The 12,809-nt window shown below is 37.9% G+C and overlaps 1 protein-coding gene across 2 annotated transcripts in view; it reads left to right on the top strand.

Moving 5' to 3' along the window:
- The window catches only part of LOC126190732 (endoplasmic reticulum metallopeptidase 1-like), a 263,271-nt gene that overhangs the window by 169,479 nt on the left and 80,983 nt on the right, over positions 1-12,809 (top strand). For both annotated transcript variants that reach the window (XM_049931220.1, XM_049931219.1), the window contains exon 10: positions 7,619-7,774. In XM_049931220.1, coding sequence (XP_049787177.1) covers positions 7,619-7,774 — 156 coding nt within the window. The remainder of the gene's footprint in view (positions 1-7,618; positions 7,775-12,809) is intronic.

Genomic DNA, 12,809 nt, shown 5'->3' with positions numbered 1-12,809 from the left:
AAAACATATAATCCAAAAGGAATTGGAAATCCCTCATTCTAGACATGTATCCAGTATCTTTAAAAATAGACTGTTATGTATGTCCACCATTTGGTTGCTGTTACCTCTGTTTGTGTCAGTGTGTGTCATCTGTATCTGATCATACCACCTTAGATACCTATCTTACATGAAACCTATAATTTCATTCTTGTCACTGAAACTATGCTTGGTTTTATCACTGTTATTTCACACGAATCAAGGTCACTTGTACCTGAGGCTTCCATGAGCTAGGTGCTTCCAGTTGTTGAATTCAGAAATAATCATTGATTTCTCACTCAGAAACTGTAATTGAATATAAATCCTTAATTTTTTTTCCAACACTTAGTTTCTAAAATTTTACTTATCTGATCACTTTGTGATCCTGCCGCTGCCGCTGCTTGCCTTGATGTGAGATCCCACTTATGTAAATATCATACTCCAGTCAGGAATTTCCATTGTTGTGTAATATTTATGTTTCTGTCACATGAAGCGAACTGGGAAACGCCCAAGTATACGCTTTTATGAATTTCAAATCTCCCCTTATAACCTTCATATTCAAGGCACAGGTTCTATTTCCAGTCAAGATCTCTGCATTTATAAGCTGAAAATATCACCACTGTTTTTACCAGGTACCACAGAGTGTAAGACACTGAACTCATTTTTGGAAGGTTAGGCTCAAATCCAGCCATCCAAATTCAAATTCTGTGTTGTCCTATCACTTAAATATGACTGCCATAATGGTTCTTCTGAATAGCATGATTTCCTCCTGCATTGTTGTACAACTGGACAAGTGTTCTGTCTCTAATGATGTACTCAAAAATGTTTTAAACTCTAACCTTAATTTTCTTTCTCCTTCCTTCACTGCTCTTCTGTTCTGTAACTATTGCTCTTATTTATATACAAATTTATTTGTTATATTTTCATAATAACTTTCAATGTTGGTTAATTCTGTCACTAGTGAGAAATTTGTTTTTCATGTTGTGATTTAAAACTGGTGTATTTCATAAGTAGTACTCTAATATTGTATCAGATACACCTAAAATTGTACCTGTTCTGTGAAGAGAAGTTTCATAGTATTAGTTGAATCTTTATTGCATTCTGCAGCTCTTCCTCACATATTTTACCAGTGCCTCTTAATTATTTTTCTGTCTTACTATACTCTTGGATTTTGTCCTGTTACCAAATGTGTCTTTCCCACCCTCTCAAAAATTCCATCACTGACAAGAAATACTTTCCTCTCTCTCTCTCTCTCTCTCTCTCTCTCTCTCTCTCTCTCTGACACACACACACACACACACACACACCAGTACAGCTACATTGTGCCAGCTGAATAAACAGTGCAGTGACTGGAGTTTGACAGGCAGACTGTGGTAAGTGTTTGCATCAGATGGAGTGGGTGAAGGAAGGAAAGAGGAAAGGAACAGGAAAGAAGGCAGGCCAAGGGTGGCTAATGGCTCAGATGCAGGCAGGATGTGTAGAGATAGAAATTCGAGAGGCAGAGGCAGCAGGTGCAGAGCCCCATCTCAATCCACTCCCCTTGCTATAGTCACAGTGCACTGCACGAAATCACTAGTTCTGGTGCCCGTATGTCATTTTCCTATCTCATACACCTGCTGCCTCCCTCCAAGCCACCAGCCACTCTTCCCTAACTCCACCTTCCTTCCTCTCCCTAAATCTTTTCTCCCCTTGCCTTCCCCATCTGTCAGAGCCCATCAGCTCAGTCCGTTGAACTGCAGCCTCAGTGTTCTGTATTTTGACAGTGCAGTGTAACTGTACAGGTGTGTGTGTGGGGGCACATGCATGTGTGTGCTCTACTTCGAAAAATGATTTGCATGAAAGCTAGCTAAGTTTTCAGTCATGTTTGTGCGGCTGTTGACTCAATGTCTGTACTATTTTGTGATTTGTTTCCTGTACTTTTAAACCATTTACATTCTGCTAGATCCTTCCATATGATATTTTCAGTTTTGTTTTGTAAATAGTATTTAGTATCAACTCAAACTAAAATTACTTATTGGGTGTTTCGTGTTAGACATTAGTACCAATAAGTGAAAAGTATTGGTTTGGTTATTACTACAGCTGTGACTACAGGTTAAAGATTGAAAGTGTAGTTTTATGTGCCCAGTCAATAGACTGGTCTCAGATTAGTGTGGCACAATGTTCAGTCCAAGGATTTGTATTGATGTGTGAGTAGTGAAAAAAGAATAATATATTTTTCAGCAGCAGCTGAGTTCATCTGATGTGTTATGCTATTTTGAAGCAGCACAGCTAAGCTCAGCGACTGAATGCAGTCTAGAGAACATGTAACTAATAGTCTCTCATTAACCGTATATGTTGACTCACATCAAAGTACAAGTCCTTTCATACTAACAGTTTGTCAACTATGTTTAAGATAATATTCGAAGAAGCCTTCCCCAAAGCACTAAGTTCTACTGGAACATCCACCAAAAATAAGTGGATTACCACAGGAATTAGAAAATCTGCCTAAACTTTTAAATACCTAAACTCTATAAAAAACAACAACAGTGATCCAGATTTTCTTCATTACTACAGAAACTACAAAAAAATCTATAGGAAGGTGCTCAATGTTGCAAAAAAAAAGGCCAATGATAGACTAATAAATCTAGCTAAAAATAAAAGTAAAGCTACATGGACTATAGTGAAACAAGAGACAGGAACTGCAACACAAAGGCAAATAAACACCCAAATCAGGAACAAAGAAAACCTAACAAGTACCCCAAAAGAACTAGCAAACTTTGTTAATTCTTACTTTAGTAGTATAGCTACAAAGTTACAGGAAAATTTTTCAAAATCTCATAATCCACGAACACGGGAATATACATCAAATTCAATGGTATTGCTACCCACTACTGAGGAAGAAGTATGTAATGTGGTAAGGAAATTAAAGAGCAAAAATTCAGCAGGTTTAGATGAAATTCCAATGTCTGTGCTGAAAAAATGCATAAATAGTATCAAAGCCCCCCTAACCAATATCATAAATGAATCTATCAAAGCCGGTTGTTTCCCTGATTATCTGAAACATGCAAAAATTTTACCTCTACACAAAAAAGATGATGTAGAAAACATTGAGAACTACAGGCCAATTGCCCTACTGTCATCATTTTCCAAAATAATAGAGTCCATAATGAAGAACAGACTTATGAGCTATCTAAACAAATACAACCTTCTTTCAAATGACCAATTTGGTTTCAGACCCGGCAGAGATACAGAAATGGCAGTAGCACATTTCACTAAAGTGGTTTTAGAAGCACTGGTTGAAGGCAACTATGTATCTGGCATATTCCTTGACCTGTCAAAGGCCTTTGATACAGTTGACCACCAGAATCTATTACTTAAGTTAGAAGCACTAGGAGTAAGAGGGGTAATCAACAAATGGTTCCATTCATACCTAAAAAATAGAGTACAGTGGGTAGAGATCTCGCATGTCTCCAGTAGATCAAAGTTCATAGAAAAACACCTGTCAGATCCACAACATATTAATATTGGGGTCCCTCAGGGAAGTGTGCTGGGTCCGGTGTTGTTCTTGATTTATATAAATGACTTTCCACAATATATCCGACATGGAGAGAAGATATTGTTTGCCGATGACAGCAATATTATAATCACCAGTGAGACATCAGCACAAATGTTGGAAAATTGTAATGAATCACTGAAAGATGTCTACAAATGGTCTACAGAGAATAAAGTGACCTTAAATATTAAGAAAACAAATAGCATACGCTTTAGAATAAACAGAAAAAACAGTCCCCTAAAGTTAAAGCTACATAACACCTCTGTAGACGAAGTGCCCACCACAAAATTCCTAGGGTTGCATATTGACAGCCAGCTTAGGTGGAGTGAACATGTTAAAAAACTCACAAAGAAGATATCTACAACGTGTTACGCACTTAGAGTTCTCTCCTCAGTATGCAGCGATGAATGTCTAAGAACTGTATATTTTAGCTATGTACATTCAGTCATAAGCTATGGGATAATTTTCTGGGGAAATAATGTACTCAACCTACAAACAGTTTTTAAAGTGTAGAAGAGAGCAGTGAGAATTATAACTAAAAGCAGTAAGTGGGCTCACTGCAGAGAACTATTCAAAATACTTGGTATTCTAACTGTTCCCTGTTTATTTATGTTCCACACTATAGTATATATAAAGAAAAATATAGTGAATTATAGTACAAACAGCATTTTACACAGCTATAGCACAAGAACAAGCCACTGCCTTCATCTAGATAGGAGAAATAAGCATAAGACCCAAAAAAGTTTCTTGTATCAGGGTGTAAAATTGTATAACAAGCTGCCACAGGAAATCAAAGAAATTAACAGCATGTACTGTTTCAGAAAAACTCTTAAACTGTATTTTCAGGAACACTGTTTTTACACAGTAAGTGAATATTTAAATGTTTGAATGTAATTTAAGTGACATAATGACATTGTATTGTATATTCTGTAAATGTATAACAAGCTGCACAGGACATCAAAGAAATTAACAACATGTACTGTTACAGAAAAACCCTTAAACTATATTTTCAGGAACACTGTTTCTAAACAATAAGTGAATATTTAATTGCTTGAATGTAATTTAAGTGATAAATGTCATTGTATTTGTATACTCTGTAAATGCATATAAAAGAGTCAATGTATCTGCAAAAATCACTGTATCCAAACTGACAACATCCATACATTGCAAAATGTCTACGGATGGCTAATCAAATAAATAAATAAATAAATGTGAAGTCTCTCATTGACTAGATATGTTGAGTGATGCCAATGTAGTTGTCCTTTCATAATAATAGTTTATCCACTTTGTGGAGGTCCACCAGGTTCATAGAAAAAACAGGAAAGGACTTATCATTGCTAAAAAGAAAACTCAGAGGTAGGAATAGTGTCCCAAAATGAAGATGACTGACCTCTCATTTGCCAATGAATGGTGGGAGACACATAGAGAGACACACAAAGATCACATAGGCTCATTAACTTTGTCAGCTTCTGCTCTATTTCTAATTTTAACTGTTTATGAATACATATATATGCATTGGGCACCACACACACCTACCCCTGCTTGAAAACTGCTGAATTTCTACAATCTTTATGTGTGAGTATGTGCTACCGGAGACTTGCCTGCAGATAGATGGACGCATATCCTTATGTTTGGAGGTAGAGATTAAACATTTGTTTTTTCAATTTGGAAGAAAACCCTCACCTTAACAAATTATCTTTCTGTGTTTGTGTATATATCAATTGTGTAGAAATGGCTAATGACAGTCTAGGTGGGAAGTTTCAAAACAATACACACTACATTGCAGAGTGAAAGATTCATTCTGGAAGCAACCATTAGGCCATGGTTGAGCAATTTCTCTGCAGTACCCTTTCTTCTTGTAATGCTGGTCCAAAAGGAATGCCGGAGAGATTATGAGAAACTGGATAGTAAGACAGTGGTACTAGCAGAATTGAAGCTTGGAGACCACCCGTGAATTGTGAATGAATTGCTCCATTAGAAAGAATTTTACCCATGGAAGACAAGTTTCTGGGTTTGTATTCCTGTTTAGCACACAGTTTTAATCTGCCAGGAAATTTGAAAACAGCACACACTGTGCTGTAGAATGAAAGCTTCATTCTGTTACTTGAGTGATTCTGTCAGCACATGTGTTATTGTTTTGTTTGATTTATGAAGTTCAAATATAATGTTGGGAATTCCTGGATGAAATTCAAATAACAGAATGTGTAAAGAAAATTACTTACCATGTAGTTGAGGTTTTAGGCTTTGAACGGGCAAGTAAAAAATACTGTAACATTGGTGAGCTTTTGCACAGTGTACTTCTTCAGAGTTAACTCAAAAAGTTTTATGTTATTGTCAGTCAGCACTTAATAAGCATGTTGTTTGGAAGTTGAGCAACCTTTACAATCATGTTTATGTGCCTGTGATCTGCTCTATACCTCAGCTATACAGTGAGTGATTGCCTTTACTTACTTGGGATTAATAGAATAACAGCAATAACAATAACATTAGATTAAAAATGAAATATCACATTACCACTTACCTTACTTGATAAGTAAGAGCTCTATGCAATGCTTATGATACACTTGGAAAAAAAAAAGAAAGAAAATGGGAGGAACAAGGGTGGGAAGAGGGGAAGAAACAAGAGACAACACAGAAGCTCTTGCACTTACTGTTACTGTGTGAAGAAGTTGTAGTAGTATGAAGAAAAGTCAGATATTACTAACATTTTTGATTTTACAGTGTATTTTCAAAAAAATGTTGGTTTGTCATGGACATTATTTTCCAACATATTCTCTTTTCTTTTTAATGCACTTGGTCCAGCAGTCTATAAGCTTGCATGTTCCTGTAAAGAAGAAGGTTTTCTGTTGGTCATGAAGCAATTTTTGACGTACTTTCTGTGCACAGCATCTGAGGAAAATTCATGACCTCACAAAACTTCCTTGAGTGGCCCAAGAAAAAAATGAAAGTCAGAGGGAGCAAAATGTGGGCTGTAGGAAGGGCATTGTAGCAGCTGTGAACACAATTTATTGACAGTTTTAACAGTGTGGTGAGCCACATGCAGTCATTATCATGCAAGAGCAACAGTTTCTTTGACAACAGAGCTCATTGTTTGCTAGAAATTACTGGTTTTTGTGTGTTTGTCAACAAATTGCTGTAAGACTCATTGTTGATGGTTGTTCCCTTTGTTATATGTTCCATTATAGACCCAATTTGCATCCTAAATAATGTTTAGCATAACCTTTCCTGCTAATGAGAGTGTCTGCAATTTTTTGTCTTTGGTTATCCAGAGTTAAAAACTCATACTGTGGTGTGTTGATTTTGGCTCATAATGGTGAATCCATATTTCATCAACAGTGACTATCCTGGTCAGAAATGATTCGCCTTCCCTGTTACAATTTTGGAGTAAGTGTTGGGAACTGTCCACATGTTTGATGTTGAGCTCTTAAGTAAGGTGTCTCGGAACCCATCACGCAGAAACTTTATGGAAGCTGAGTTCTTCGTGAAAGGTATGATAAGCAGAATCATGATCAGTGTCTTACAACTTGCTTATCCACTAAAATCATCTATTGAGATTGCTGAATCTTTTGGACTCTGTTGGATGAACATTCTGATCAGTCTTCATATGTCACACTCAACCAGCCACTTTCAGATATCTTGATTCACAAATAAATGCTTTTACATGATGTAGCACTGCCCCGTGTGCTGAAAGTCTACTGTGAATTTCAGGCCCTTTGACCCCTTCTGACCAGAGAAATTGAGTAACTGCACATTGCTCCTCCTTGGTACAAACTGGTAGCATAATGGACGCGTTTACATTGTCACTGACAGGATGCAGCCATAGTGGTCAGAATCAAATGGCATGTGTATGACTACAATGGTACCAACTAAAAGTTTGCATCCATAGAAGGCAATGTTAGAATTATGAAGAAGTGTTATGACAAAAGTGTAGATAATTTTTAACACTCTTTTGTAGTACTATTAGTACTTACTACAACTGCAGCAAGAAGTAGTATTGCCTTATATTTCCATTTATGTTGTCACATAAATGAAAATTTACATTACTAAAAAAATGCATTATTTCTTTTCCAGACACCACTAATTGTGTTGGTGAAAAAAGGTGGAACATTTCTCGGTATTCTATTAGCCTTGCATTTGGCGGCATTGCTAGCTGCAATTGCCACTCCTTCATTATTTCCATACAGTGCCAATGTACTGTCTCCCACAACACAGAGGATATATGCTTTTGTAAGTATTGATAGTTATTCCTAAGTGAAAACTAACTGGTTTCTTGTTTCAAGGGGAAAACCTCATTAATGGTGTTGATTTCTTGCTCTTGCTTTACGTGCAGAGTACTATGTCAGGTGAAATTAAGGAAGTTGGTATAATATATGATTAAAGACATAAATAATTTTAACTATGATTTAATTGGAATTTAGTTTTTTTTCATCGATGTAATGTAACACGAAGCTGACCAGGTAATTTATTTCCACTTCGTGTGGCCAAGTGATAATATTTCTATGCCTATTGAAATTGTACCTGTCAGTGTCATATTCATGATATTTCACGAAACCTATTATAGGCTTCTAGGGATTGTAGAGGGAATTTAGTAGATAATGTTTTGATAACAAATGCGCGTCCAGAAATGCACTGTGACATGGGGACATGGGTAATGTTCCGAGTACTTGTCATTGAGTTTTCTTCTACATAGCAAAGGACATCCTCTTCAAATTCTAGAGTGAGGTGTGCCTTCGAACACAACAGTTAACCCTAGTTGCGAATGTACCAGTTTGTAGCAGCTGTTACTGTAGTTGGACAAAAATGGTATGTGATGTCATAATTACAACAGGAACTGACGACTGTGCCCCCTTCTCAGTTTGTGCACATACTATGGAGCAGGAGATTTGAAACAGACCCAGTCTTCCGAATTGTATTATATCCAAACTGCCCATTTCTGGACATGGGATCCCTATCAAAACTTAGTAGAAAAAGTCCCCTCTACAATCCCTTGAAACCTCTTATAGGAACTGTGAAACAATCTGTATAATATATCACTAGCTACTGCAGAATCACATTTGCAGTAGTGTAGGATAAACTGTGTGTTCCTGGTCATTATGTTTCATTTTCAGTACTGCCACAGATTACTCATTATTGTGATTTACTGAGTGTACAAACTTTTGGCTCTGGCATTTGTGCATCTATTTTACCATAATACTTTCACTTTAATGTACTTATGATGGCTTTCCATGAACTGCTGACAAGGCTTATTGTTTGTATGATGCTAGTTACCAATTACATATTTATCACAACCTTCCTTCCCCTGCCAGCTCTGCTGTTCTTTTCTCTTATGGATGCTAGTGCAGCAGCGCAGCAGGAGAGGATTTGTAGACCTTGGAAATGAAAGGGGGAGAGGGGGGAGGGGTTGGAGGGGGGAGGGGTATGGGTGCAGGAAATGAGTGACAAATTGAATCTTTGATCTGGTCTGTTTGGTATACACTGCCTGAAAAAAGGCAGGGATTCCAGGTTATAGAATGCTGGTCTAGCACAAAATTTCAAGTTGTCACAAAAATGTATTCTCCATTCTCTCTGCACACTGAATTGAACTGTTGGTTTCTGTGTGTGTTTATCACCAGGTTATTTTCCTGGTTTTTGAGTCCCCCATATCATACCTACAGAAAATGTCAACTTGATTGGTGATGTTCACAAGCTCAGATTGGACTATGGTGGGAAGGGAATTTGCTGTGTTTTTTCAATAGAGCTTTTCTGGCATTTGCAGTAACCAAGTAAGAGAAAAAACCACAGGCAACCTTATGTGCCTATGAGAAGTAGTGAATTGCAACTTCTTATTTATTTGTTTTTAGTAAAGATATTTAGCTGAAAGAGTTTCCATATTTTGCATTTCTAGCATAATGTGAACTGACTATAGTACAGTCTCAGACCACCACAAGTGCTTCAATTTTGCAAACTGTAGAAGTGGTTGTCTGCCTTGGAGCAGCAATCTCTGTGAATTAGTGTTCATTTAGCTGCTTGTGCTTTATGTTTGTGTGATGTGATAGTGTCACTTTCAGTGCCATGTAAAAGACATCACATCTAGTTTTCCACATTTTTATTTTTCTTGTTTAGCATTTAGAATGGATGCAAACTGTGCTTGTTTTGTGGGGACACCAAATGAGTTGGACACTATCTGGAAACAGCTGGAAGCTGTTTTGGTCACCCTTGACAGGCACCAGGCTGCTGCTCTAATTTTCAACACTGTTGGGGCATCTTTAGTCAAAGCTAAAATACCTGTGGTACTATTGGAATCTCCTAGAAAACTCTTTGAAAGGGAGGTTGAGTGACAGACAGAGGTTGGTTTGTGTATTTTTAGTGGAGGACAAAAGAGAGTACTGACTGCACAGCTTCACATTTTGCCTTAACATCAAATGTGAGGTGCTGCCCAAAGCTGGTAACACATCTGAACTGGCATGGGATGCATCTGTTCTGCCAGTGACATTTCCCTGCCAGGCCTTGGCAAGCACAGAGAATGGATATGGTGGTCAATGCCTCCAAGTTGTGGCAGAGGCTCTGCCAGAACTTTCTGAATACAGTGGGTGCCAGTGGTTGCAGATAATGGCTCATATCTGCATGAATAACACATCCCTACCTGGGTTCTGATGCCATCCTATCAGTTCTTTTAGGTGAATTTTGCACAGAGCACAACTTAATCATAGCTAACACTTGGTTTAAGAATCATGAAAGAAGGTTGTATACATGGAAGAACCCTGGAGATACTAAAAGGTATCAGATAGATTATATAATGGTAAGACAGAGATTTAGGAACCAGGTTTTAAATTGTAAGACATTTCCAGGTGCAGATGTGGAATCTGACCACAATCTATTGGTTATGACCTGTAGATTAAAACTGAAGAAACTGCAAAAAGGTGGGAATTTAAAGAGATGGGACCTGGATAAACTGAAAGAACCAGAGGTTGTACAGAGTTTCAGGGAGAGCATAAGGGAACAATTGACAGGAATGGGGGAAAGAAATACAGTAGAAGAACAATGGGTAGCTTTGAGGGATGAAGTAGTGAAGGCAGCAGAGGATCAAGTAGGTAAAAAGATGAGGGCTAGTAGAAATCCTTGGGTAACAGAAGAAATACTGAATTTAATTGATGAAAGGAGAAAATATAAAAATGCAGTAAATGAAGCAGGCAAAAAGGAATACAAACGTCTCAAAAATGAGATCGACAGGAAGTGCAAAATGGCTAAGCAGGGATGGCTAGAGGACAAATGTAAGGATGTAGAGGCTTATCTCACGAGGGGTAAGATAGATACTGCCTACAGGAAAATTAAAGAGACCTTTGGAGAAAAGAGAACCACTTGTATGAACATCAAGAGCTCAGATGGAAACCCAGTTCTAAGCAAAGAAGGGAAAGCAGAAAGGTGGAAGGAGTATATAGAGGGGCTATACAAGGGCGATGTACTTGAGGACAATATTATGGAAATGGAAGAGGATGTAGATGAAGATGAAATGGGAGATACGATACTGCGTGAAGAGTTTGACAGAGCACTGAAAGACCTGAGTCGAAATAAGGCCCCCGAAGTAGACAACATTCCATTGGAACTACTGACGGCCTTGGGAGAGCCAGTCCTGACAAAATTCTACCATCTGGTGAGTAAGATGTATGAAACAGGCGAAATACCCTCAGATTTCAAGAAGAATATAATAATTCCAATCCCAAAGAAAGCAGGTGTTGACAGATGTGAAAATTACCGAACAATCAGTTTAATAAGCCACAGCTGCAAAATACTAACACGAATTCTATACAGACGAATGGAAAAACTAGTAGAAGCTGACCTCGGGGAAGATCAGTTTGGATTCCGTAGAAATATTGGAACGCGTGAGGCAATACTGACCTTACGACTTATCTTAGAAGAAAGAATAAGGAAAGGCAAACCTACGTTTATAGCATTTGTAGACTTAGAGAAAGCTTTTGACAATGTTGACTGGAATACTCTCTTTCAAATTCTAAAGGTGGCAGGGGTAAAATACAGGGAGCGAAAGGCTATTTACAATTTGTACAGAAACCAGATGGCAGTTATAAGAGTCGAGGGACATGACAGGGAAGCAGTGGTTGGGAAGGGAGTAAGACAGGGTTGTAGCCTCTCCCCAATGTTATTCAATCTGTATATTGAGCAAGCAGTAAAGGAAACAAAAGAAAAATTCGGAGTAGGTATTAAAATCCATGGAGAAGAAATAAAAACTTTGAGGTTCCCCGATGACATTGTAATTCTGTCAGTGACAGCAAAGGACTTGGAAGAGCAGTTGAACGGAATGGACAGTGTCTTGAAAGGAGGATATAAGATGAGCATCAACAAAAGCAAAACGAGGATAATGGAATGTAGTCGGATTAAGTCGGGTTATGCTGAGGGAATTAGATTAGGAAATGAGACACTTGAAGTAGTCAAGGACTTTTGCTATTTGGGGAGCAAAATTACTGATGATGGTCGAAGTAGAGAGGATATAAAATGTAGACTGGCAATGGCAAGGAAAGCGTTTCTGAAGAAGAGAAATTTGTTAACATTGAGTATTGATTTAAGTGTTAAGAAGTCATTTCTGAAAGTATTTGTATGGAGTGTAGCCATGTACGGAAGTGAAACATGGACGATAAATAGTTTGGACAAGAAGAGAATAGAAGCTTTCAAAATGTGGTGTTACAGAAGAATGCTGAAGATTAGATGGATAGATCACATAACTAATGAGGAAATATTGAATAGGATTGGTGAAAAGAGAAGTTTGTGGCACAACTTGACCAGAAGAAGGGATCGGTTGGTAGGACATGCTCTGAGGCATCAAGGGATCACCAATTTAGTATTGGAGGGCAGTATGGAGGGTAAAAATCGTAGTGGGAGACCAAGAGATGAATACGCTAAGCAGATTCAGAAGGATGTAGGTTGCAGTAGGTACTGGGAGATGAAGAGGCTTGCACGGGATAGAGTAGCATGGAGAGCTGCATCAAACCAGTCTCAGGACTGGACCATAACAACAACAACAACAACAACAACAACAACCTGGGTTCTGATGCCATCCTATCAGTTCTTTTAGGTGAATGGCTGAATTGGTGAAGACATCAAGCTTTGCATGTGGAATGGAATTCCAGCTCGCTATTTGCAATATAAGACCTATTATTGAATGTAGTCCTGTGATTAGTAGCAGAGTGGAAGGTCTAAACCTGAGGCTCAGATAATTCTGCACCAATCTCAGATAAGAATTTCTTGATCTCTGCTAGCAGATGGATTATGG

The sequence above is a fragment of the Schistocerca cancellata genome, chromosome 6, assembly GCF_023864275.1.
Source record: "Schistocerca cancellata isolate TAMUIC-IGC-003103 chromosome 6, iqSchCanc2.1, whole genome shotgun sequence".
NCBI classification, from domain to species: domain Eukaryota; kingdom Metazoa; phylum Arthropoda; class Insecta; order Orthoptera; family Acrididae; genus Schistocerca; species Schistocerca cancellata.
This window is presented reverse-complemented; position numbering and strand designations above follow the sequence as displayed.